General features: G+C 42.5%; 3 protein-coding genes across 6 annotated transcripts; all 3 read left to right on the forward strand.

Annotated features, from left to right (window-relative positions):
- The first annotated feature begins 2,481 nt into the window (after positions 1-2,481).
- On the forward strand, positions 2,482-4,022 carry rgs5b (regulator of G protein signaling 5b). The gene is made up of 5 exons (XM_028978292.1): positions 2,482-2,621; positions 2,718-2,798; positions 2,886-2,947; positions 3,040-3,206; positions 3,277-4,022. The coding sequence occupies exons 1-5, from the start codon at positions 2,578-2,580 to the stop codon at positions 3,448-3,450; spliced, it is 528 nt and encodes a 175-aa protein (XP_028834125.1). The 5' UTR covers positions 2,482-2,577; the 3' UTR covers positions 3,451-4,022.
- Positions 4,023-6,751: 2,729 nt separating this feature from the next.
- On the forward strand, positions 6,752-13,373 carry nos1apb (nitric oxide synthase 1 (neuronal) adaptor protein b). Of its 2 annotated transcripts, none has more exons than XM_028978290.1 (10): positions 6,752-7,194; positions 7,315-7,386; positions 7,883-7,981; positions 8,099-8,160; positions 8,637-8,745; positions 9,186-9,273; positions 9,568-9,659; positions 11,858-11,986; positions 12,304-12,469; positions 12,777-13,373. In XM_028978290.1, exons 1-10 carry the CDS (start codon positions 7,087-7,089, stop codon positions 13,106-13,108), a joined length of 1,257 nt encoding a protein of 418 aa, XP_028834123.1. In that variant the 5' UTR covers positions 6,752-7,086; the 3' UTR covers positions 13,109-13,373. The 2 variants fall into 2 exon arrangements, with proteins under 2 accessions (XP_028834123.1, XP_028834124.1); XM_028978291.1 differs by having other exon boundaries at positions 7,059-7,194; positions 7,322-7,386.
- Positions 13,374-13,855: 482 nt separating this feature from the next.
- ddr2b (discoidin domain receptor tyrosine kinase 2b) lies at positions 13,856-26,014 on the forward strand. Of its 3 annotated transcripts, none has more exons than XM_028976532.1 (17): positions 13,856-13,971; positions 14,990-15,084; positions 20,625-20,727; positions 20,998-21,229; positions 21,372-21,519; positions 21,650-21,752; positions 21,958-22,141; positions 22,247-22,487; positions 22,888-22,944; positions 23,166-23,302; positions 23,571-23,763; positions 23,855-24,081; positions 24,550-24,671; positions 24,769-24,963; positions 25,058-25,292; positions 25,400-25,549; positions 25,661-26,014. In XM_028976532.1, coding segments are annotated over exons 1-17 (2,583 nt in total). In that variant the 5' UTR covers positions 13,856-13,969; the 3' UTR covers positions 25,820-26,014. The 3 variants fall into 3 exon arrangements, with proteins under 3 accessions (XP_028832365.1, XP_028832367.1, XP_028832368.1); XM_028976534.1 differs by having other exon boundaries at positions 23,858-24,081; XM_028976535.1 differs by lacking the exons at positions 13,856-13,971; positions 14,990-15,084 and adding an exon at positions 16,538-16,636.
- Positions 26,015-26,508: the final 494 nt, after the last annotated feature.

The raw sequence follows: 26,508 nt of genomic DNA on the forward strand, positions 1-26,508 counted from the left end.
AGAAACCTAGAGTCAGTCACTTTGTAATGTGCAAGCAGGATCAGATGCTTTTGGCCTAGTTCTTCTATTGCTTGGCATGTTTGCCTCATGAATACTCAAAAGACTGAAAATACTGAAACTGCATTGACTATATGTCTTACATAAATGGCGCTTTTATGTGCATCTGAAAAGAAGTAGTAGTGAAGAAAGCCAATGGTTACAATAACTAGTCATCAGCTCAAGGTGCTATTTGGGCTATTTTCTCCAAAATGGATAGAGTCACATAATCGCAATACAGAAAAGAGGACATATTGTGCCTTAAATTAGTAGTCTGCTCTGATTTTGATGTTTTACTAGGTTAAAGTGACACGAACTGGAAGATTGTGAAGACTGGCGATCATCTGGGTCAGCGGGCCACAGTCATTGAATCACAGCCATGTCCTCATTGTTTGTTTGTTTGTTTGTTTCCCTTTCGACCTTGTACCTTAAAAAATATGTTCTATAAAAAATATATATATACCATCAAGTGCAGTGCAGTGCAATGCTTTTAAACTCATAAAAGAACATTTGTTCTGGTTGTATAAGTGGAAGGCTGGAAGGTTCATGGATCAAATCCCGAGCCGCCAAGGTGCCACTGAACAAAGCACTGTCCCCCCACACTGCTCCCCGGGCGCCTGTCATGGCTGCCCACTGCTCACCAAGGGAGATGGTTAAAAGCAGAGGACACATTTCGTTGGCACTTGATTTCCATTGATTCTGAAATGGATCTAATCCATTGATTAGACCATTGTGCATGAATCTTTCCCTAATTTTGCCAGCTGCATAAAAATTCTTATTAAATTCACAAGCTAGACATTTTTTATAAGATTTACATCTATTCAAGAAAAAAATTAAGACTATAGAAGATATAGTCTTGGCACCTTGGCAGATTGGTATTCGAACCGGCAACCTGATTATTAGGCCGCTTCCTTAACAACTGCAAAGAGAAAGCATGGCCCACGAGGATCATGTTGACGGTATGTTCTTTTCTTTTTCGTTTGAATGCATAACAGAGCTATTCGAATGTTACTGCATCCCTGTAGGCCTAATTCTTTGATGCCTCCACTACTGTCTGAACATCCCTCCAGCATCAGAACATTGACTCTGCTAGCCTCTGCTGCTTCTGACTGTGTAGACTGAGAAGCTGAATCACTCACTGGCACAGATGGTTTTGACAAGCTTTATTTTGCTCTCATGCTTGACGAGTTTATAGATGATTAACTGCACGTGCTGTGTGTGTTGCTTCATTCTCATGTTAATGACCACATTACCACATTCTGACAGTATAAATAATTAATTATAGAGATAAAAAAAAATAAACAATACAACCAATACATAAACATTACATGTGGGTAAACAAGAATGACCCTACGATGCTCATGTTCATATCACAGAAACGCAATATGATACCAGTAAAGTAAAGTGGAGTGGAAAGTTTCAGAAAAGGACACATCCACTAAAAGCAGACATCCACTGGCATGAGGCCCAAACGTATCCAAGGCAAAGTGTTCCCAAATGTCATGTGCTGCCCTGGCTGCAGTGTTGCACTCGGACACCATGTTCATTTTTATTTGATTTCAGTAGCACATATAATAATTCAAATATTCACGTTTGGACACACAAATCAATTAAAAATTCTAAGAAGTTAGCTGCTAATCTGTATGGATAATCCACAATCATGTTAAAAGCAATGTTGACAATAGATGAGTATTTTTTGAAAAGGTGCATTTTAATAATTAGCAAACTTTTGGTTTTATTGTCTTAATATTTGATGTTTTTTGGAAAGCTTAACCTTAAACACAAACCTTTTGAAAGGATCCTCTATGCAAGGCCCCTGTGTCTTCTCATAATTGTTCTTCAAAATAATTCTTGGTCTGCATTTGGTTTCTAGTTTCACATTTTGTGTATATTGTTTAAAGGGGATTATTGCTGATGTTTTGACTGGACTTCAGTGTATATGCTATGTAACTGTTAAAATGTTCAGTGGTTACGTGTTAGTTGTTCTTTGTCTTGGCCATGGAGAAGCAAGAAGTAAGAATTTTGTTGCACCTCGTACACTCTACTCTGTATTCTCAGTTTTTTAATGGTATGCATGTAACAGTCTTCTTACATGTTAAATGTATTCAACTAATTGTTCGCAAAAGGTATCATGTCTAAAAAGTGTAGTTTTAAATAGCATGCTAGTGTAGGTTCATAGACTGGAAAACAATAAACAGTCCCATTAAAGTGGCATTAATTCCGTGTAACAGCATAATAAGGTGTGCGTACATCGACCGAGTGTGATGATGAAAAGAGCAGTGCGGGGAGGTACTGGGCTATGTGAGTGAATCACGGCAATCAGCCGGCCCACTGTAAGACTCCCCCTCCTCCCACAGGCCTCAACGTCATTGGCTGAGAGAAGGGATGTCGTAGTCTGGGCTACAGCATAAAAAGGCCCGTTCTCCCAGGCTTCAGGCAGGATGCAACTCAGATTTAAGTGACTGCAGACAGCCGCTTGTTGGAGCACTACAGTAAACAAGGAGCCGTGATTTCCGCCTGGGAGACTTGTTATCTGTCATCATGTGCCGAGGACTAGAATCCCTGCCAACGCTGTGTCTGGAATGGTATGCCTCACGTTTTCAATGTCACAGCCGCAAATGCATTAAGAGCAGATCTACAATGTGATTGTGATGCTGACATATGATTTTATCTTTTGTCAGGGCAAAGGAGCTGAGAGCTCATTTCGGAAACATCCGTCACAAGCAAGAGCTTTGTCATTTCCACAGAACTAGCAAACAAATGTAAGTGGGGATTCTGCCCTTCTGGATTATGAAATTCTGATGAATTATAAATATAATCTGTATGTAACATATCTGCTTATTTCTCAGGATGGCGTCTGACGAACCTTTAAAATGGAGAGAGTCCTTTCAAGACCTTCTTTCTAACAAACGTGTGTATGCATTATTTTTCACCACAGACTGCATGAAATTCATCTTTAACACCACAATTTAAAAAAAAAACCTTTTTTCATGTTTTTTCTAGATGGCCTATGTGCCTTCTCTGCCTTCTTGGTCTCTGAGTACAGTGCTGAGAACATGGCTTTCTACCTGGCCTGTGAGGACTACATTAACACCAAGTCTTCCTCCAAGCTGCCTGCCAAAGCCAGGAAAATCTACGATGAGTTCATTGGATCTGAGGCACCACGAGAGGTAGCTATTGTTATACAAAACTGTACTGCACAAATGCACACTGGACTCTAAAAATGATTCTCTTAAACAGGTTAACCTAGATCATGAGACCAAAAATGTTACCAAGAAGAACCTGGAGCACCCCACCCATTCATGTTTTGATCTGGCCAGGAGCAAGATCTACTCTCTCATGGAGAAGGACTGCTACCCACGGTTTCTGAAGTCTGCTGCTTACAAGGACCTCAGCAGACAACTAGCAGGTTAATCTTGACCCATTCAAGACCTGTGCACACCATACACATTAAAGCAATTGTTGCCAAGTGTAAGGAGTCACACCTTATGATGGGCATGTGGGCATAATGCCAATGAGAGTCGTTCATCTCAGCAAGGGCCATGAACCCACTCAAGAAAATGAGATACTGAGATTTGTACAGTTAGCCAGGAACATGAGGCGAGGATAGGAAGCACTTTCAACCTGGACTGACTGGAAATGAAGAGGAGCCTCCAGGAAGAGGTCAGCTGTTCCATTAGTGCCAAGGTCATTCAGGAACGCTAAGCTGTCTTTCATAAGGACTGACTTCCTCTCATATTTATTGTGACTTATGAGTGATTACTATTTATTACTGTTCTGTACAAAGAAGTGTCCTTTTCAGGTATTTATGTGTGATATCTTATGAAGACTTATTTCTTATGAAGTTTATTTAAATTAGGTTAATATACATATATATATAAATTTGTTGTTTTTTTAGCTAACATGTGTCATATTTGCATGTATTGTGTGTGATTTGAAAATCACAATGCCAAGAATAATAAAAAAAATAGAAATTTCTCTCCCAACCTCTTCTGCTTTCTTACACTTTATACACCCGCATGCATTGACCTAAAGTAAATCCATTAGAATAGGTCTAAATCACTTCAGATGCAACAAGCAGAAAATGGCCTTGGCTGGCCATATGGCACCTTTTTTAAACCTGAGCCAATTAACACAAACCAAAGTCCGTCCACATGGAAAAACAACAACATCACAGCACGCAAAAACCTCTTTACTGGCATATTAAGTGTTCTTAAGGTGTTTTTTCTAAGCAAAAAAAGAGAAGCACAGCGCCGAGTGGGAGCAGGTCTCCATGGAGACCACTCGCCCACTCACCGCCTCCTCAGGCCCCTTTACCTCTGTGCTGCACAGCCACTGTCTCTGTAAGACACACGGGTGTGCCGAGTGAGTGATCATGCTGCCGTCCTCCCTTTTATTTTTAAGTTTATTCCATTCGATGTGACGCTTGACCTGTGAGCAGGTTGTTGTTTTGGCTTTGGAATTAAAGAAACAATTGACAATAATTGTTCTCAGTGTTCATTAATCGTGTGACCGAATGTTAAATTACAGGAGATTTATGATGTGCTGAATAAATGAGATTTAAATTCTCCAAAATAAGTATAGATTTTACATTTTAATTGTTCAAGCACTTTTTTTTTTTATCCTCTTCTTTTTGCTTTCTAGGACATTGTGATACAAGCAAACCAGCCAGCTAATGGTCTCTGCTGTGGGCAGTCATCTTTTATCTAAAGTTTTCTACTACTCTGTGTAAGATCCGTTTTCAGAAGAGAATCTCCCTTCTGTCATCTCCCTCATCCCTCAGAAGCACGCAGCACAGATGGATCCATCAAACTAAATGTAAAACACAGTAGGAGGTGTGAATTAAGAGACAACTGCCTGCAGTAAGAGACATTTGAAAGAAACATGATCACACCGCCAGATAAAACACTACAGCGGCGAAGTAGTATTAACTGATACAAATGGTTATGATCATCACGTGCGACAGTATCACAGAATAATGCCCCAGTGCTGGCTTACAATAAAATATGTATTTAGCTGCCATTGGAGTTAAGGAAACTGTCATGTGAAAATGACCTTTATTAAGCTTCAGAATATGTACAGTGTCATAAGTTGATATACTGATGCACACCTCCAAGATCATGAGTTTGAATCCAGGCTTGTGCATGCAGTGCGCATTTTCCTTCCCGTGTTTAAACGGGTTTCCTCCGGGTTCTCCATTCCCCCCAGCCATCCAACGACATCCACCACAAAATAGTGGATGACAGTGAATATTAAACAAAATTCACATACCTACTGAATGTTTCTGCACCAAAATGACAGGTTGACAAGCTTCCTGGCAGCTTTTAGATGAAGACACCCCCCCTCTCCTTTCTGTTGTTCTTCACACCTCACCTTTGCTGTTAGTTCTGTTGTGGCATTTTCACTTCGGTTCAGGCTACAGTTCATTCTGGGGTGAATTCCCATCACAGGGTTTGGCATGAAATCTGGACCATATAAGCATACACACGCTCAATGTCATATGTTTGAGGTTTATTTGCATAAACAAACCCCAATACCATCAAGATGCAAAATGCACATTTTCGAACAGGCGGTGGCGGCAGTTTTCTAATGATGTGTGGCAAATTCAGTCCTGATCAAATGGATGCGGCTGTCAATGCTGCTCACAGAAACTCTCATCTTGCTGTCAGTTTACAGTCATTGAGGATCATCATAAATTAAAGGACCCTGGAAATGTTGTCATAATGGGATATTATATATAATAATATTTTCACAAAACAAATTTTATAAAATTCTACTTCTAAATCCCAGGAGCACATGTTCTCAGAACAGAGTTGGGCTGGTTGGTTAGACTGTTGAGAACTGTCATTCTGGTGGACCTTTCATGAACTTGGAATTCCAGATTACCTGTAATTCTTCTCTGTCCACAGAATAATAAATGGTTTCATCAGCAGCATGTTTCTTAATTGAAAATTACTAATTGTTTCTGGTGACAAAGTCAGAATGGTCTTAGATCTAAAATAATATTTACGCCATTTATTTACCAGTACTGCCAAAGGTGCAGACTGATTGATTGATTGTTTAAAAAAGTGCTGTCTTTGAATGGATGCGATTCTGAAATAATTATGGTCACTTTGACACACAGATAACAAGGCCCTTGACTCATTTTGGATCAAGATCCTATACAATCTGGTACAAAAAGTAAAAAGACACAGTTTTTCAGTCGACTCCCATACCAACAACAGAATCTTGTGTCAGATTTTAGGCTGCCCCTGCAACACATCTGGGTTTATTTATAGCCTTCTGCTGTTGGATGACGCAAATTAATCTCCTGGAAAAAAAATAATAAAGTGTATGATGCGCATGCGCAAAATATTCACGCATACGTCAGACAAGTTTAATTTTTTTAAGACATAAAGCAGAGCGACTTACTGTTGTACTGCAATTTTAAAGAAAATTGCACGGTGCTTCAGTAACAGTCGTTTCGTGGCGTTGTGAGCACCCATTCATTAGCACCAGAGAGCTGTCACTGCGCCCTGTTAATTATCCTGGCACCAATTATTAAACTGGACTGGGCGCAGCCCGAGTACTTCCGCGTTCCCGCCGCCAGGTGTCCCTGCTCGTCCTTCCCCATCGAGGTGTTTACTTCCTCCTGTTCGGCACCTCTGAGATGTTCCTCCAGGAACAGGTGGGACTTCACATCGATCGCGCCCTAGCGGCGCCATTTGGTTTTACGCACGGAACGGCGCCGGGCAGCTGCGGCAGGGCGCATGCGCTCTGGGGACAGAGACGCGCCGATGGCTTGCCGTCGGGCTGCCGGGGGATGAAGATGTTCGCGGCGAGGGATGAGTGTGTTTCTCTGCCGTCTCGTTACAGCTGTGCGATGGACGCCGTGAGAACGAAGCCAGGCTTCCCGCGAACCCACTGTCCGCGTCGTGCCGGACGCCTTCAGGGCTGAAATCCGGTAGGGTCGCCCGGGGCTGATCATTCACGCTGTAAAAAAAATTAAAAAAAAAAAAGCTGTGTTCAGCATTTGGAGATGTCGTGCATGTTGGGAACTTCGCCGGCGTAATGTCTGAGAAGAGCAAGTACAACCTGGTGGACGACGTGGTACATGACCCGCGGCTTCCAGGGCAGCAGGACGAGGCGTTTGAACACGGGCTCATTTTTGACGTCAAGGTAAATCAAATCATTTAATTTTCATTTTTTTATTGCCCCTCGGGGACAAATGACGTTCTTCGAATTGGATTGAGTATAACACATCATATGACATTGTTGAGAAGTATTTCTTTTTTTAAGTACATAGGCAGTTTGGATGTTGTGAGACCCAGTAACCGGATGGACATATTGGCAGCAATGAGGAGAATACGAGTAAGTCTGTTTCTCTTAATAATTCCTGTTCAAAGAGCATGATGCTTCACTTTTATCACACAGCCCACATGTGGATGGAAGGAACAAAGACTGTAAACCCATGAAATGTATCATTTTCCTCCCATTGGAGGAACTTATTTAGTGTGTGCGTGTTCCTCTCTGAAATAAAACACATTTCATGCCTGGACCCTGCTCGGGCTTGATGTTTTATTTACAGTCGGCTCTTGGCACAGATGCCAGTGCAGTATAAAACCTTGGACAGCTGTGTGTATTTTGCTCCACGTTGCCAGATCTTCTGCACTTTCCCTGGGCACTCATGTTGCTTCGATGATTTGATTTTTGCCATAGGGTGCAACTGGAGGTGGATGTAAAATTCTGATCTTGACTGCCAAGTTTTTATCAGATTGTGAATCACCTAGTTTGATGTCTATTGATTGCATGTTGCATGTTTGTATTTTATTATTACAGTTTGAGATTATTAAATGTGTTTTTCTAGTATGAGTTCAAAGTGAAGAACATCAAGAAGACAAAAGTCAACATCATTGTGTCGGTTGATGGGGTCAAGGTGGTTTTGCGAAGAAAGAAAAAGGTGAAGGTGAGGCTCCTGTGTGGTGGTCTTACTGATATATGGTGCTTACATGCACCATTTCATATTAATTAATAATTGGCATTATATCCCAATATTAAATGAGGTTTCTGCTGTTTCTCACAGACAAAGGAGAGGTGCTTGGGTGACAGCCATCCAGTCACGCTTACCCAGGACCCAATATACAGGTAACTGTGTTACATGGGTAAAAACCATCTACTGATTTTTATTTCTCATCAGATTAAATTTTTATACTGTCAATGTTGAATTTTGTAAATATTCATAGTCCCATATTGATCAATAAAAAATTAACAAGACAAATAGAACTAATGTTCTAAAAGTCAGATGATTCTGCACACGTCACAAAGTACAACCCAGTAGCCAGAATGTATAGTCAATAAATGAGGCTACGTGCTGAGCTCTCCAATTATTAAAATGACAGTTATTAGCTCTGCGTGGTCTCTGACCTTTTATATTCTCGAGAACACATGGAGACAAACAGTGATGAAGGAGCACTGCTGTTGTAATATGTCACAAATTACAGAAACAAGGGGCTAATTAGCATGTGGAATAATACGTCGCCATGGCAATAATATTTCCAGATTTTTGTATAGCTTCCTGTGGTGGTTTAATTTCTCTTTTCATATTTTCTGTCAACAATTAGGATTTTCTACGTTTCTCATGACTCACAAGACATGAAAATTTTCAGCTACATTGCACGAGAGGGCCAGAGCAATGTTTTTCGGTGTTATGTTTTCAAATCTAAGAAAAAGGTAAGAGAAACTTCTATATAAGATTGAAGGAAAGTTGAAAGTATACAGAACTATACAGTTATGTAGAATCAAGTCTGGGCTTCTTGCATGAAAGTGATTTAATGAAAATATAAACCTGATCATGTGCCCCCCATTAATTGCTGGCTGCAGGTAGTTTCAGTTTTGGATTTCCAGAATTGTTTAGATGCCTCAAGCAGAAACCTCTCAGGGTAAAACTGAGGACAGTCTCCACACTGTTCTGCTATGTAATGAGCACATCAGTCGTTATGACACCCTGTTTTGGTGCAAGTCACACCTCAATGAATAAACACCTTCCTTTCTCTTCCATCCCTATCTCTGTCCTGCATATCAATTCAAGCACTCTTTCAGAATGGAAAATCAATAAAGCGCAATGTAATAGGAAAATGTGCTGTTTTTCCTCTCCGTTTCGTCTCTATCAGACTCAAGCCATGCAGATCGTGCGGACTGTGGGCCAGGCCTTTGAGGTCTGTCACAAGCTGAGCCTTGAAAAAACAGATGAGTTATTAGGTGACCCACCTTTCATTGTGCCTGTAAAACACCTGCAAGCTGTGCTGAGATACAGTATCTGTACTGATATATGTACATATATACTGATAAATATGTACTGATATATGATGTACTGTGTGGGGTAATGCTGCTGAAGATGAAATGTATCTGTATGTTGTGGTAGCTTAATGTAAAGTTAGGGCAGGGGGAGTGTGATGGCTCTGGGGTAAAGTCTGACAGATGCTCAGATACCCCAAGGCATCTGTGGGAAGGACAAGTCTCAAACATTCTTGACCCATCTTCTCTTTCTAACAGCATGGATGGTGAAGAGAGATGAAGACAAGACAACAGAGGGCAAAGACAATGTTCCTGACAGCACAGCAGATGATGTGGGCAACTCTAAGAAGGCAAGGAAGATACAGAATATACTCTTGTTACGAACTACCCCCTGGTCTAGATTTGAGTGTTGCAAGTGTTTTAAGTAAAAGTGTAGCCAAAGTGTACGAAAATAGAGGCAGAAGCTTATTTCTATTATATACACTATATACATACACAGGCGAAACCACCGTGGCAGGGACAATAAATTGCGCTAAAGCAAAGAAATAAATATTAATAGTGCTAAAAAAAATCCCTAGTCCTAACTGATAATAACACACTGACTACCTGGTGCCTGGGTTCACCAGTCCACAGTAGAGTGAGATTGCTGGAGCTGCTTACCAGCGTACACTCACCAGGACAGTCTAAATGTATCAATAATAAGAACAATAATAACAAAAACAACAATCTTAACACTACTAGGGAAAATATGAATAATAATAATAACACACACACACATACATATATTATGAGGCATCCCCTAGGCCATATATCAAGAAAAACTTGCACGTGCACCACATTTCCTCATACATCTAAATACAAAGCTCACACATACACACTATATTCTTCAAAAATGTAATGTGTGATGTGCACAAAAAACTATGTGAATGTGTGCATGGCAGAAGTAGAATGTATGTGAGGAAAAATTGGTGCGTTTGCTAGCTTTGTATGTAGATGCATGAGGAAACGGTTGTATATGTGTGAGCTTTTTATATATGGCCTAGGAGGTTTATATATATATAAAAATACATGGTAGCGATGTGTAAATTGCTGCAATTAATTTATAAATCCATAAATACACTAAAATAAAGCACAATTAATGCAACTGTCCGTACTTCAAAATGGCTGGTTCAAATGCACACACAGTATCCCTACTAGCTGGTCTACCTCTATGTAACATCCGACCTCTACAACTCATACAAAATGCAGCAGCACGACTGATCTTTAACCTTCAGAAATTCTCCCACACCACCCCTCTGCTGCGTTCCCTCCACTGGCTCGCAGTAGCTGCACGCATCAGGTTCAAAATACTAAAGCCAAAGCCAAACATGGAGTTGCACCATCCTACCTCACAGCCCTTATTACACCTTGAACTGCACCTCGTATACTCCAAGCCTCCAGTACTGCTCGCCTGGTCTCTCCATCTCTGAAGGTAAAAGGAAGACATTCATCTAGACTCTTCTCCGTCTTGGCCTCTTGGTAGTGGAATGAACTTCCCCTCAAAGTCAGAACAGCACAGTCACTGAGTATTTTCAAACGGCAGCTCAATACCTTCCTCTTTAGAGAATATTTAGATTAACTTGTAACCTTCTTATTGTCTAACTTATGTACAGAATCTACAACAATAGTGAATAAAAAGATTGTATTCATAGTTGGCAGTCCTAATGAACCGGAACTAATCACTTCATCGATGGTAACTTGAAAGCATGTTGTAAAACTGAGAGGAGAATGGAGTAAAAAAACTCTCTCTCTACACACAAAAGCACTGTATTCAAACCACTCCAACTTGATGTTACCTGGCAGAAAGAGGCATGGTACAATATGATGATGAACCGTTTCTAATTTATTAACACCAGTAAATTATTATTGCAGTTACATGTGAATATTGTATGTAAAAAGGTATTATTACAGAGAAAACCAAAATGAAAGACAGGAGTAAAAGATAGAAAAAGACAGTACAGCCGGAACCAAGCTTTAGCGACATCACCTGATCCAGGAGAAAAATGAGAGGAGAGAGAAGACTCGAAAACCGGAAAAATCGGTTTCGATGGAAGAGCAGCTGAGAAAGAAAGTGAACTCCCCCACACATGAACAATCCTTTATACACCTGGCATACAGGAAGCTGTCACAGACCAATCAGAACCTGTTGTTTCTGAAGTCACGCCCCCGGTGCCTCCCGTCTGGGGAAGACAAAGAGAGCAGCCGGTCCCGACGGCCGGCACCTCACACTTTTGGCTCGGGGGAGGGCCGCCAAATGTTGCAATGCCGTTCGACAAAGACATGCAAAAACGGAGGTGTTGAATCTCCATGCACAACAAAAGCACAGAAATGTCATGGCTCCGCGATGTCCCATCTTACAATGTTGTAAGTTGCTCTGAATAAGGGTGTCTGCCAAATGCCGTAAATGTAAATGTATGTGACATCTTTTTTGTGTGTGTTTGCTGCCATTGCAGATGCAGGAGAACATACTTTGTAACTGTTGTAACATTTTGTAACTGTTGTTTTACAGGACACTTTAGCAGCTCAGCAACACAGCCAGGCCACAGATGGCATGGCCCTGCCGGTGGACCAGCATGTCCAGCTGCTGCAAAAGCAGCTTCAGCAGCAGGAGCAGAAGACCCAGGCGGCCACTGCGCAGGCATGGAGGCATTAAGATATCTACAGATCTGTCATTATGTAACTTCAACCCTTAGAGCCCAGCATTCAGATCCACAGACAGCGTGTCTTGATGATTCAGTAATTATAACAATGAACACAATCCAAAACTAGTTAAAAACTGAATAAACAAAGCATGTCAAGTAGTAAAACCAGATGAAATACCTACAAAACACAGCAAAGAACAACTGATTATAATGAGGAAAACATGAAATTAGGAAAAGTTCCAGAAACAATGTCCAAAGATTGTTTTTCTGTGTGTGCTGTTAAGTTTTGGTGTGCCTGTATGTGTGTGTGCAGGTGGCCCTTCTCCAGCAGCAGCTGTCAGTCGAGGTGACAGCACGGTCCGAGGCTCAGGCCAGAGTGCAGAAGCTGCTGCTTCAGAACTCAGAGCTCCTGCAGCATCTGTCTCTCCTGGTCAAACATATGCAGGATCTGGAGCTGAGGGTGTCGGCACACTCCTCCAGTGAGTCCAGCCTTTACTCCCTCTACGATTTGGAAAAGGGAGACACATTTTCAAAATGTGTTACTGTAAGGCCATTAAAACATTATTACAGCCTCCATAGACAGCTGTATACATCTAGCTTGCTTCAATTTTAATAGCTTGTTCCATAAAGGTGGAATATAATGTAAATGAAAGTAATACAATTTGCACAGCCCTAATAAACAATACTACAGTTATTGTATGTAATACAAAAAAGTTAAACCTTTAACTGTAATACATTTCTGATATAATTAACATGTGTTTATGATATTTCTATTTTTGCCCCCAGTGGGGTCCCAGGACAGCCTGTTGGAGATAGCTCTGCGTCCCAACATGCCATGTGGCGCGTACTCAACCCGTACACAGGACAGGCAATTGGAAACCAAGTCCTGTATGTCCCAGCTGGTGGATTTTGGCTTCTTCCCAGAGCCGCCGGATGAGGGACGAAAGTCGGACCAGGACCGTGACTCGGGCCAAGGGGACGCTGATGGATCCTTGGCTGTGGGCTCCCCTCCAGAGGACCGGTTTCTGAGAGGCCTGGAGATCCCTGGATTTAGGGAGTCTGGCATTGCCTCAGAGTATGAGTCCAACACAGATGAGAGTGATGAACGGGACAGCTAGTGCACCTCCTCAGCAGTGTCACACACTGCATGGGACAGTGTATGAATCTATCGCTCCCTCATATAGCACTGTGATCATCAGCAAAATATTTACAGAAAAATATTTAGAGAAACTGCCTGCAATGTGTGCATATGTCCATGGAATTGTTCTTTTTCTTCTCTTAAGTGCATGTTGAATGTCAGTGCCAGATCAGACATAATGTCCAAATGTAAACTGATCTTTGTGTCCTTGGATGGTCATTTACTAAATAAAAACTTTTCTGCTATTCTGCTAAAGTGATTTTTTTTATTGATATTTTTGGGTGGTTTTTTTACTGTACAGGATTCATTTTAAATCTGTTGACTCAAATAGGATTTTACATGTTTATTGTGTGTAGCAGGGGCCTGCACCATAACAACCACATATGTGATCCTGTCAGGACACACAACCTTTTGTGCACATGGGTTGTTTCCTATGGTCTAGTGCCACCTCTTAGTATTTTTAGAACCTCAGATATTAAAGTGATCGTTGAATCTCTCATTTATCATCATGAAATGCAAATGAATGCTGGGTAAAATGTCACAGCATGAATAAACTGTCTAGCCTTCAAGTGTGAGTAGCTAAGCGGCTTCCTTACAAATCCACTATAAACAGCAACAGGCCGTAATTGAAACCTTATGTACTTCAGGTGGAATTCTGGGACAGCTGGCATCATCCCAGGTTTCCCAAACTCTCAACCTTTCATTTGGCTTCTCCTCCTGCTGTTGCAGCTCTGATCTTCTCCTGCATTGCACTTTTGGAAACGGGAGTCTGGGCTTTTTTTATGGATGTTAATCAGTATTACAGGCTTGGAACAATGAAACAAAACGCTGAATAATTCATATGTAAGTACATTTATATTATGCACATAAGTCTAATTACCAGTTTGCTGCAAATAAAATTAATCCTAGTTATAATATTTATTCTGAAATATAGTCGTGACTGATAAACCTTTTCATCTTTTTGTAATTACAAAAACTGTAACTGTCAGTCAGGTATATGTGTGAAAAGCCTTTATAGTGCAGTTGTAAATGTAATTGATTTCAAACAATAATTTCATTTTGTTTATGTTTTGGTTTATAATTTTTCTTAGGGAATACATAAAATAAAGATAAATTCTGCTGGGATGTATGGATGTATTAAGTAATGTAACGTGTTTGTGACTGCATGTGAAGGTATGGGCTCCAGCGTGGGGTACAGTATAATGGTACAGTGTTACACCGAATTCCCGCCTTGCCTCAGGAATGACTGTATATACATTACACCCCCCTCACTGCATTTTGCAAGATAAATAAGTGTATAAGTAAGCACATTTTGGAGTGTATATTTTGAGGACAGTTGACCTGTTATCTGCATGTTCAGAAGTAAAATGTACATAACCCTTTAAAAACAAATGTGTGATTGTTGGAACTACCTGATCTACAGAGGACTAGTTCAGTCTGTCCTTTATATACACTGGACAGACCATAAATTGATATTTATCTGTTAAACGCTTTTTGTTTAGGAATGTTTATTAAATCTTCCTAGATTATGTTTTCTCATGTTTTCGACTGTGGTCCTTTTCTCAACAAACACTAATCTAGGATTTTATGAGAGAGCTTTTTCTTAGAAATCCATAAAGGGTGTGTGTGGCGGCGTCTCCACCCGCTTTTACTGCCTAATGTGGAGAGCTGCTGCAGCATGAGCTTAAGCTCTGAGCCTGAAACAGACGTAAGGAGACATGGAACAGATGGAAGACTGGCACTCAGAATATCAGTCATTTCATCAGTATATAATAAAACTGATAACAAAGTTTATTATTCTCCTTCAAATGCCAGCTGCTGTTACTAGTTCTGCAAAAAAAGATTCATTTTCTTTCTGTAGGGTTCATCCACCAGCAGTTAAAATGAAGTTTCTTCTAGGATGGCACGTCTTACTGCTCGTGTTCTGCTGCCCATCACAATCCCAGGTAAATCCAGGTAAGCAGCATGGTTCCATGATCACATTTGTTCATCATCCCAACAGTATCCATGTGTTTATCATGGTTGATTTTCATTACGGAATCATTACAAAAACAGTTATTTGTAGTTGCAGCAATTACCTTTTAATTGTAGACAGAAAGTGTTTTTGGTTATTTCTTCCTCCAATAGTTGGGTTTGTTTTCAATTATATGCACTAATATTATGAAAATATTTAAATTGGACACCACTTTGGAGGCTTTATCGAAATGTCCCTTATTTCAACATATTTCTGTGTGCTCTGGTAAATGACCTCATCTGTTATTTGGCCTAATACTCACATGAAGGTAAGCTGTTCATTATGATGCTATGCAGTGCAAACAAAATAACTGGACAGTGCACACAGTTAACAGGCAAGCCTTTCACACACTGGTGGCTTGGGAGCCGCAGAGTGGACACCACGCTGGCGGTCTGGTGTCTGTAGCACTTGCCAAGGCTAACAAGGGCAGCATGGGAGCAGAAAGGGATGCATTCACACACCACTCTTGGACTTTTCCACTTGCTGAGGGTCTACCAGTGGAGTCAGTACAGCAGAGGCTATTAATTTTCAGTCCAGCCAGTTGTTCTAGTCGCATAATTTCTGTGTTTAGAAAGTACAAAAAATAATTCTGTGGTTCATCTGTTTAAAAAACAAATGAAAAAAGCCCACCTCTACTTTTGCTTGTGCTGGCACCCATATAAAGCTCTCTCTGTTGCTCCATGGAGGAGGCCTCACCAGTAGGAAGTGGGGTGATGTGGCTATTTGGATTCGGGGTGGGGGCGCTAGCAGAAGGGCCCCATTTCCATTTTTTCCTCACCTCTGAAGTTCCTCATGTTAGTCTAGGATTACCTGCTGCTATTGCAAGAGAAAAGCTTGCAAGAGAAGAAATACAAATGTTTGGTTACGTCAGCATTCACTTACAGTGTGTGTTAAGCTGCAGCGAGGTGACAAGTAGAGAGAATGAATGAAGTTGTTGAGATGTTGAGATGAGATGAGCTGAGTCGTAGTCCATAAAACAAAAAATGACTGTCAAGCTGTCAAGACGCTGATTATATAGGAAACACGTCACCCGCTCCGCGTTCGTGAAGTGATTGTCATTGTGATACACAGCACTCGGTGACACAATGAAATGTGTCCTCTGCTTTTAACCATCACCCTTATTGAGCAGTGGGCAGCCATGTGTGGGGACGGTGCTTTGCTCAGTGGTACCTCAGTGGTACCATGACAGATCGGGATTCGAACCACCAACCTTCTGATTACAGGGCCTTTTACCACCATGGGACTGAAGTCTGGTGACAGTACCCCCCTCCAGGGCCTGGAACAGAGGAGGAGTACCCCTGGTATTCAGTGATGAGAGCTGGGTCCAGAAAGAAGCGGCTCGACGTCTAGGACCATTCTTTGGGGTCACAGCCCGCCCAGTGGCTATGATGAGGTATTGGATTCTGCATCCCAGATGGCATGAGTCCAGGATGAGCTCAACCGTTGATGCGGGACTCCCGTCAATGATTCACGGTGGAAGTGGAGCTAGAGCAGGTGGGTGTAGATGAGAGGTGATGAATGGAGGAGACTAACGTGGAATACATGGTGGACTCAGATGGATTGAGGGAGATGTAGCCAGTAAGTGACTGGGCTGATACAGTTGAAGATTTTGTAGGTGCTGAAAAACTGCGGGGCCAGCTTCCACAACTCTGTGCAAAGGTGGAGGTCCTGGGTGGAGACCCACACTCTGCCACCCACACAGAATCTGATTGTGCTGGGCTATGGTGTGTTCCTACAAGGACGAGAGGAGGGTGGAACGCGCATTGGCCCATGCTCACAAGAAGCCTTGGATGAGCTAACGAGCAGAAGGGGGCCCACCCGCAGGTTCCTGATCGGCAGCAAGGTTGACTGGTACCCACAGCAGACCTTGAAGGGACTACTGCCAGTGGACCGCTGCCAGTTCTGCTGACGGTTGGAGACGAAGCACTGCAGAAATCGTCCCAGCTGCAGGTTGGCTCTCTATGCTTGGCTGTTGTACCTGAAGGGGCGATAGCCAGAGGAGAGGCTGCAGGTGGTACCAATGAAATTGCAGAACACCTTCCAGACAGCTGAGATGAATTGGTGACATGATGTCTTGAGAGAACACAAATGGAGCTTCTGGTCTGGATCATATTGAGATGTCTACCTCAATTATGAAGGGTAAGAAAAATCAGGACAAGAGCTGAGCTTAACCTGTGGCAGAGTGCTTTGAAGGCTTGGATGGCGGCAGGGGTCATGTGGATAGGGCATGGTGATGGTTTCGTGTTCAAGGAACTGTTGCAGTGGTTTGAGCATCATGGGTAGGGGCCAAGATGCCACTGCCTCCAGCTTCTTTTTTAACCCATCACCCTTAGTGAGCAGTGGGCAGCCATGACAGCAGTGTATGGGGATGGTGCTTTGCTCAGTGGCACCTCAGTGGCACCTTGGTTTGATTCGAACCAGCAGCTTCCTTAACCGCTATGCCACCGCTGTCCCCAGGTAGTGGTTCTTGTAGCTGAAGATACTGATGGTGGCAGCAAGGGCCCCACTCCAATACTGGACCAGAGGACCAGCGGCTTGTGGGAGGCCACCCAGGGATGGTCCAGCAGAGACTCCCTCAGAATTGTCATTTTCTTTCTGTGGTGGTCAGGGAGGTCCATCCGAGCTGCATGGGTTTCCCCAGCGTTGTCGGGGCAGTTGGTGTTGGTTCCAGGTGGCGACAAGTTTGATTGAGGAGGCTGGTGGCTGGAAGTCCTGGGTCAATCCACAGGGCAAGCTGCACTATTACTTTAAAAGTCCATGGCCTCTCCCTACTGACCATCTTGATGCAGATCTGAGGGGCCAGAACTCCATAGTACAAGGACCAGAGGGAATGGAGAGTCATGGTGTTCTTGGTTGCCAGGACAAAAACTGGTATAGCTGTGAAGTCACATCTGCTGAAGTCCAAAAATAAAAAATTGAGTGGTGACAAGGTGGGGGAGAAGGATGAGGTGGAGCGCGTGCTCTGGAAGCCAGTTCATGCAGGCGCTGCTGCAGGAGATTAACCTTCTGAGACAGACACTTGATGACGACGGCTTCCCAGGACACTGTATCACACAAAGTGGCAAAGTCCAAAGGATTAATGTTGGGCTCAGTCATTCTGCAGCTAGGTAACAAAATGAGAGAGCGATTGCTGGAGGAGACGTGAAACTAGATTGCAAAACGATGCAATGAGGTGGGTCTCCACTTCTTGATCTATGAGCATGTCTCAGCTTTCCGTTCAACACCAATGGATGTTGACACTCGCACAATAAACACAACAGAGTCGGGGACCAGAGAAGGCAGGTAAGAGGGATTGGGTTTATTTGAAGTTGTCAAGATGAGATGAGTCGAGTCTCGGTCCAGAAAACAAACAATGAGTGAGCACCAAACAGCTGTCAAGTTGCTGCTAATATAGAAAACGTGTCACCTGGTATCACGTTCGTACCGGCATGGGACCAAAGTCACTTGACACTGTATCTCTGCATCTACTGTACAGGCCAAAAGTTTGGACACACCTTCTCATTCAATGTGTTTTCTTTATTTTCATGAGCATTTACATTGGTAGATTCTCACTGAAGGCATCAAAACTAAAAGTGGGTGGTAGTAGCCTAGTGGGTAACACACTCGCCTATGAACCAGAAGACCCGGGTTCAAACCCCACTTACTACCATTGTGTCCCTGAGCAAGACACTTAACCCTAAGTTGCTCCAGGGGGACTGTCCCTGTAACTACTGATTGTAAGTCGCTCTGGATAAGGGCGTCTGATAAATGCTGTAAATGTAAATGTAAATGTAAAACTATAAATGAACACATGGAGTTATGTACTTAACAAAAAAAGGTGAAATAACTGAAAACATAAATACTATTTACATACTAGTTTCTTCAAAATAACTGCCGCCCTTTGCCCTTGATTACTGCTTTGTACACTCTTGTCATTCTCTTGATGAGCTTCAAGAGGTCGTCACCTGAAATGGTTTTCCAACAGTCTTGAAGGAGTTCCCAGAGGTGTTTAGCACTTGTTGGCCCCTTTGCCTTCACTCTGCGGTCCAGCTCACCCCAAACCATCTCGACTGGGTTCAGGTCCGGTGTCACGTTCGAAGTCTAGGAGTCTAAGAAACGGTGTGGAGAGGAGGACGTCCACTGTTACACACACAACCAAACAAAGCATACAAACAGTGCTTTTATTTACAGTGAGCTAACAGGTACAATTAAACAATGGACTCAGGACAGCTAACCAACATTAAAACAGCCTAAAGGAAGGGATGGTCCAGCGGGGATAACTCAAATACACACATAAGGTAACAAAAAGGGAACATAAAGCTAACAGGCTAACACAGCTAAAGGGTCTATCACACAAAGCAACAAGACACATTAATGAGATCCCCAACAGAGTTTCTTGCAGATCTCTGTGGACCCTGGGTACCTCCCAAAAGAGTAAGGGCCTAGCAGACCCTGGCGAACTCCTGAACACCGTCTGAAGTCTCTTTATATAGGTAGAGGTGGCAAATAGGCAGATGGTAGGTGGAGCTGGTAGGCTTCAACTCCTCCCACGAAGTCAACCTAAAAGAGACAGGACACAAAAACACAGCCAGCCACACCGAAGACGTGGGAGCAAACGTCTAGGGACGTAACATCCGGTGACTGTGTTAAGTACATAACTCCACGTGTGTTCATTCACAGTTGTGATGCCTTCAGTGAGAATCTACCAATGTAAATGGTCATTAAAATAAAGAAAACACATTGAATGAGAAGGTGTGTCCAAACTTTTGGCCTGTACTGTACGTACCATTAAGTGTTCAATCAACATGATAGTCAGCCAGCTTACCACAGTTCAAGGTCATAATAACAATGTATTTTAAATAGGAAAATATTGCAGAAATACTTGCTAAGCTATCACAGACAACCAGGCACTGCTATAGAAAGCAATCAGATTAAAGTCATGATGAAGTCTGAAAGAAGAACCTTCTAGCACTAGCACGCACTCCTCAGTTAGGTTGCTTGTATTGCATGAAAGTGGGTAGTAATTACATTTTTTCTCCTTAAAATATGTTAAAAAAAAAATTTTGTTATGACAGAAACACATGTTGCAAAGAAATTAGCTAGCACACTTTTTTTTGTTTGTCTTGCTTATTTAGATTAGGGTGGACAGCTTCCTGGTGATTCACTGCCCCCTATTTCTGCCCCCAAGTGAAAAAATCTTACAAATTGCACCATTAATTGTTGGCAGTTATACATTAATTTAAGGCTGTAATATATTGAGATCATTTTTATTTGATGATATTGATGATCATAGTGATATTGAAAACCTTTTCCGGTTCACTAGGACCCCAACTATGAATACAATCTTTTTATTGACTCTGTTGTAGATTCTGTACACAGTATATAAAAGGAGAGTTAACGCATATAATGTAAAGCAGCAAATTAGCTACAGTGTTAATCGTAAATATCCACCTTGGACATTTAATTCTCTGCAGAGCTGTAAGGTTTCTATGTGTTTTTGAAGGTGTGTGCCGGTACCCGCTGGGGATGGCCGGAGGCCAAATTCAGGATGAAGACATCTCTGCCTCCAGTCAGTGGTCTGAGTCTACAGCAGCAAGATATGGCAGGTGTGCTGCCTTCAAGACTCTTTTTTTTTTTACATACATACATTTTTGATTTGCCAAACCTTGCATTTCCTTCAGAAATATAGTTTATCACATTTCTAGAATTCTTTTGCTTTTTAACATATATTAAATATTATTGAAAAGTCAGCCAGGTAAACACATTTTACAATTATTGTATTAAAATTTGAGTTCCTACAATAAGAGTAAAATAAACACTCCCTCACACACACAGATTTTACATTCTGGCTCCATGCTGGCTCTGCTCTCTGTCAGGCTTGACTTTGATGATGGGGACGGTGCCTGGTGCCCAGACGTGATGGCAGAGCAGGATGCCCTGAAGGAGTTCCTGCAGATTGACCTCCGCACACTGCACTTTGTCACCCTGGTGGGCACACAGGGCCGCCATGCAGATGGGGTGGGGAACGAATTTGCTCAGCGCTACAGGATCAAATACAGTCGTGATGGCAGCCGCTGGGTCTCCTGGCATGATCATAAAGGCCATCAGGTGGGCAGAGGGATGTTATAAATTTTTATGTGATTGGTTGTTATTAACTGTAGAGGCTGTCTGATTAGATATTGTCACCAGCAGGCTTGTGACCGTGCCTGCCAGTGGTTGTAATGACTGCCTTTCATCCTGCTTGGTACAGATCATCGAGGGGAATAAGAATGCCTATGATGTTGTTCTGAAGGACCTGGAACCCCCCATCATCGCTCGTTATGTTCGCTTCATGCCGGTCACTGACCACTCCATGATTGTCTGCATGAGAGTAGAGCTTTACGGTTGTGAATGGCTGGGTAAGTGATCATATGTAAAACACACTTTCAAATGATAACACTGTCATTTATGGGAAAATATCAACTTACCAAGCAAAATCCAAGGAAATCTTAGAGAGGTAATAAATCCCTTTCTCTGTGTTTTGGAAAGATGGCTTGGTGTCCTATAGTGCTCCCAATGGCCAGCAGATGTCCTTGAAAGGCCAGCACGTCTACCTGAATGACTCTGTGTATGATGGGGCCATGGGCTACAGGTGAGGTTTTCTGGTTTTGTGTCATTGTGGGAAAGAGATGTCAACAGGAACTTTGTTGGCTACAAATGGGTTATGCATTTCATGTAGCAGTTGATACATGATGGATGTTGTTGTATCCTTGCTGCTTTTCAGTGTCATGAGCAAGCTATGATATTGTTTAGCCTGTATATCTGTGATCATTCCAAGTCTTCCTTCTTTCCCACAGCATGACAGAGGGTCTTGGTCAGCTGACTGATGGTTTTTGGGGTCTGGATGACTTCACTCAGAGTCAAGTGTATGGTGTTTGGCCAGGATATGACTATGTGGGATGGACAAATGCAAGTTTTCCCAGTAGCTATGTGGAGATGACCTTTGAGTTTGACCGTGTGAGAAACTTTACATCAATGAAAGTGAGAAAAAGTCCTCTTGACCGAATCTAACTGGCATGTTTACTGAAAGCCTGCATACAGTGTGCATGACCACAATGCAAAATGTTGTTTTTTTTTTCTATGTAGGTACACTGCAACAATATGTATACCTGGGGTGTGAGAATATTCCAGCGAGCCACATGCTACTTCCGCTCTGAGTCAGATTGGGAGCATAACTTTGTGTCATTCCGGCCCAGAGGTGACAAAATTAGCCCAAGTGCTCGCTTTGTAACCATCGCCCTGGGCAACCGCATGGCCAGTGCCATCAAGTGCCATTTTGCTTTCAGTGACGCCTGGATGATGTTTAGTGAAATTGCATTTCAATCAGGTAAATCTGAACAAATTCGATTTTTTTTTAAACCCAACATAATTCATTATTTTATTTTCCCTTCATTATGTCTGTAAATAAATGTACACATTTAACAACTGGGAAGCAAGGGCGGTAGTAGCCTAGTGGGTAACACACTCACCTGTGAACCAGAAGACCCAGGTTCGAATCCCACTTACTACCATTGTGTCCCTGAGCAAGACACTTAACCCTAAGTTGCTCCAGGGGGGCACTGTCCCTGTAACTACTGATTGTAAGTCGCTCTGGATAAGGGATAAGATACAGAGTTTGCCGGAAGCTGCGGCCTTTCTCAAACTCGGACTCGCTCTCCCAGCCGAACCGAAATGAAGTAAAGCAGATGCAAATTCTGACAACTATTTTTTTTTGTTTTTTTTTTCAGATACAGCTGTGTATAACACATCTCTGGTTCCTCGCAAGAGAGGTCACAAAACACCAGGTAGGTCACAATAAAACCATTTGCACAAATGCACATGGAGATGTGAAGACAAATTAAGAATCTTTCTGCTCTAAAAAACACTTAAGCGATATAAATCATTTTTGACCCAACAGTGCCCCCTGCTGTGCTTTAGCAATAGTGACATTCATTTCCTCAATTTGTCAGTCCTTGCAAACTACAGAATTATACAGTGAGCTCCATATTTTCCTCTATCCCTGCAGGGGACGATCCCACCCACAAGCTTGATGACAGCAACACCAGGATTCTCATTGGCTGCCTAGTTGCCATTATTTTCATTCTTTTGGCTGTTATCACAATCATTCTTTGGCGGCAGGTCTGGCAGAAGATGTTGGAGAAAGTATGCAAACAAGATTTATTGTAAATTTAAAAGAGGGAATTCTAAAATGAAGCCAATTTTGTGACAGTTAAATCCAATTCTTAAAGGGACAGCAGGCATATTATACCAAACATGCACTCTACATTTTACATCTTAAAGACCATGTTGTTTAGAGCAGTTACTGCAGAGTTTGTCAGTAATACAGAAGGCTTTCCAGATGTCTATGATTAACATCTAGTTATTCAGCTGGGATGGGAATATTCTTTTATTCTGGTCATGAACTTGTCAGGCCTCACGTCGTATGCTGGATGATGAGCTGTCTGCCCAGAGAGATGCTCTCTCCTCTCACCACTCCTCCCAGTCCAGCGAGGTAGAGTCCACCTCCGCATATGAGAGGATCTTTCCACTCCACTCAGATTATCAGGAGCCGTCCCATCTAATACGGAAACTGCCAGAATTTGCAGAGTCTGCAGAAGACGCTGGTAAGAGAGAAGGAAAGTAAATGGATAAATAAATCAGCATTAAATTTGCTCCTGTGTATACTTAAATAGTTGCTGTTTGCTTGTGTGGCAGCAGGCGTGGGTGCCACATCCAGCACACCCCAGGTCAGTGCTGCAGATGAGGTGCCGCATTATGCAGAGGCAGACATAGTGAACCAGCACAGTGCAGCGACCCGGAGCAGTTACTCTGTGGCTGCAGTCAACATGGCCGTCCCGCCAGGCAGAGAGGGAGCACTGGAGGAGTTTCCCCGGGAGCAGCTCACCTTCAAACAGAAGCTGGGAGAAGGGCAGTTCGGAGAGGTCAGACACAACATACTGACCAGTCAGCCCACACCAAAGTGAAATCCAGGTCCAAATCCTGTCCTAGCTCGATGCATCCTTACATGAAGTATATGGTCACCCTGTTGTCATTTGAATGTAATTTGTTGCTCAAGTAAACAGTAATCTGTTGACAGTGGAGAGTTAGAAGGTCGATAAAAATTTTTTTTTTTTTTGTTCTGATAGACAACAGACATCCAGGACAGTCATTCATGTTGATTCTGCTATGTATGTTCCTTCTTATTCTCTCACAATTGTTTTGTGTCCTCCTGTTGAGCAAAGTGCATTATGAGTCACTACCACTACTGTGTGTGTGTGTGTGTGTGTGTGTGTGTGTGTGTGTGTGCACGTGTGTGTGCACATTGCAGACATTGCAGAAGAGAGAGAGGGAGGGAGTTGGGGAGGAAGGCTTTTCATATTGTGATTCATTTGCGGTCATAATTATCACAGGTCCACCTTTGTGAGGCAGTTGGGATACAAGAATTCTTGAAGGAAGATTTTGGCGGCAGTGAAGGCAAGCCCCTTCTTGTGGCTGTGAAGACCTTAAGGGAAGATGCCAACAAGAATGCAAGGTGAAGTGTTTTAAACACTTATATATGGGACAGGGGGGTATTTCACTGGAGATGGCTTTCTGAATCTGAACAGCTATCGATCTCCCTCACCTGGTAGGAATGACTTCTTGAAAGAGATTCGGATCATGTCTCGGCTGAGGGATCCCAACATTATGCGCCTGTTGGCGGTCTGTGTGGAAAGTGACCCACTCTGCATGATCACAGAGTACATGGAGAATGGAGACCTTAACCAGTTCCTCTTCAAACTTGAGCTACAAAATGAGTCAGAGCCACTCCATGGTGCAGCAATTAGGTAGCCCCTCAGTTATATTTGAAATATGTAAAAGCGAACTTAAAAATGGCCAAAAAGTAGACACACACAGAGTCTGTATTCTATTCTTCTACAGCTACGCTGCTCTGTGCGGCATGGCTACTCAGATTGCTTCTGGTATGAAATATCTGGCCTCGCTGAACTTTGTGCATCGTGACCTGGCCACACGGAACTGCCTGGTTGGGGAGAACCATGCCATCAAGATCGCTGACTTTGGCATGAGCCGAAACCTGTACAGAGGGGACTACTACAGAATCCAGGGTCGGGCGGTGCTACCCATCCGCTGGATGTCCTGGGAGAGCATCCTCCTGGTGAGAATGTTCTGGGCTGTTCTGTCGATAGTAAACTTTGCATGGATGCATCCAGCAGACTAAACGACGACATTAACTGACAGCACAAGTCTGTACTCTGCCTACAGGGCAAATTCACCATGGCAAGTGATGTCTGGGCTTTTGGAGTGACACTATGGGAAACTCTGACTCTCTGCAAAGAGCAGCCCTACTCCCAGCTGTCAGACGAGCAGGTCATCGAGAATACTGGGGAGTTTTTCAGAGATCAGGCCAAGCAGGTGACCCCCCAACCCCCCACCACAACACACATTTCCATTAAAGGGCAAACAAAAACAGATTCAAAGTGACAGAGGTTAACTGCATGATACTTTTCTTTTCTTCCCACACAGATTTATTTACCTCAGCCTGCCGGCTGCCCAGACCCAATCTACAGGCTCATGCTGAACTGCTGGAGGAGGAATGCTAAAGATAGGCCCACCTTTCAGGAGATTCACAACAGCCTTCAGGAATGTCAGGAGAAGGGACAGGACGATAATGCTGCCAAATAGCAATGCTGCCTGTTTGAACAGACTCCACCCTGCCCTAACGTCCTTCTCAAGGTCAACAGACCTGAAAGTTGAATATTTTTAAATGCAAATACTTCATTATATGTCAAATATAATTTTAGTAGCAAAACATATTTAAAGTCTTCTATATTGTAAATAACTGTTTTGTCCATTCATAAGAGACAATGCACATATGTCACCAGGAATATTTATTTGTATTATTATGTTGTTTAGAAATAGGCATTATTTTGTGCTCTTGTGAAAAGTGTTGCCTTTTGGACAATTTTCTCTACGTACAGTGCACATGTTTTCAATACAATTTCATGTTAACAAACCCAGTCTGTGCTATTCATTATGGAAAACAAATTGATTGGAAATCGATGGCCCACACACGTTTAATTCTTTGTTTAAATCCACAGGGTGATGCACACACACACACACACACACAAAACCCTAGCCAGTTATATATCTTACAGTATTAAGACATCCGGTGCGCTCTATAAAGAAAAATAATAATAAAAGCCACACGTGGATGCTCATAATCAGAGCTGAGCAGATGATCATGTGCATGATACATCTACGTACATAACAGCGATTAAAGATTAAAATGACTTCAGCTGGCTATTCTGATTTGGTGCAATAGGCAAAAAAAAAAAGCCGCAATCGGTAGGCGCAGATACGCAGCGCCCATC

The sequence above is a fragment of the Denticeps clupeoides genome, chromosome 4, assembly GCF_900700375.1.
Source record: "Denticeps clupeoides chromosome 4, fDenClu1.1, whole genome shotgun sequence".
Classification (NCBI taxonomy): Eukaryota; Metazoa; Chordata; class Actinopteri; order Clupeiformes; family Denticipitidae; genus Denticeps; species Denticeps clupeoides.

Excerpts from the sequence above, each read along its gene's own strand:
- rgs5b (XM_028978292.1), top strand. The coding sequence starts at position 2,578 with ATGTGCCGAGGACTAGAATCCCTGCCAACGCTGTGTCTGGAATG. Across the intron at positions 2,799-2,885 it reads CACAGAACTAGCAAACAAAT|GATGGCGTCTGACGAACCTT; the intron begins GTAAGTGGGGAT and ends CTTATTTCTCAG. Across the intron at positions 3,207-3,276 it reads GATCTGAGGCACCACGAGAG|GTTAACCTAGATCATGAGAC; the intron begins GTAGCTATTGTT and ends TCTCTTAAACAG.
- ddr2b (XM_028976532.1), top strand. Across the intron at positions 22,142-22,246 it reads GAAACTTTACATCAATGAAA|GTACACTGCAACAATATGTA; the intron begins GTGAGAAAAAGT and ends TTTTCTATGTAG. Across the intron at positions 24,964-25,057 it reads CTCCATGGTGCAGCAATTAG|CTACGCTGCTCTGTGCGGCA; the intron begins GTAGCCCCTCAG and ends ATTCTTCTACAG.
- nos1apb (XM_028978290.1), top strand. The coding sequence starts at position 7,087 with ATGTCTGAGAAGAGCAAGTACAACCTGGTGGACGACGTGGTACATGAC. Across the intron at positions 7,195-7,314 it reads GGCTCATTTTTGACGTCAAG|TACATAGGCAGTTTGGATGT; the intron begins GTAAATCAAATC and ends TCTTTTTTTAAG. Across the intron at positions 11,987-12,303 it reads CCCAGGCGGCCACTGCGCAG|GTGGCCCTTCTCCAGCAGCA; the intron begins GCATGGAGGCAT and ends GTGTGTGTGCAG.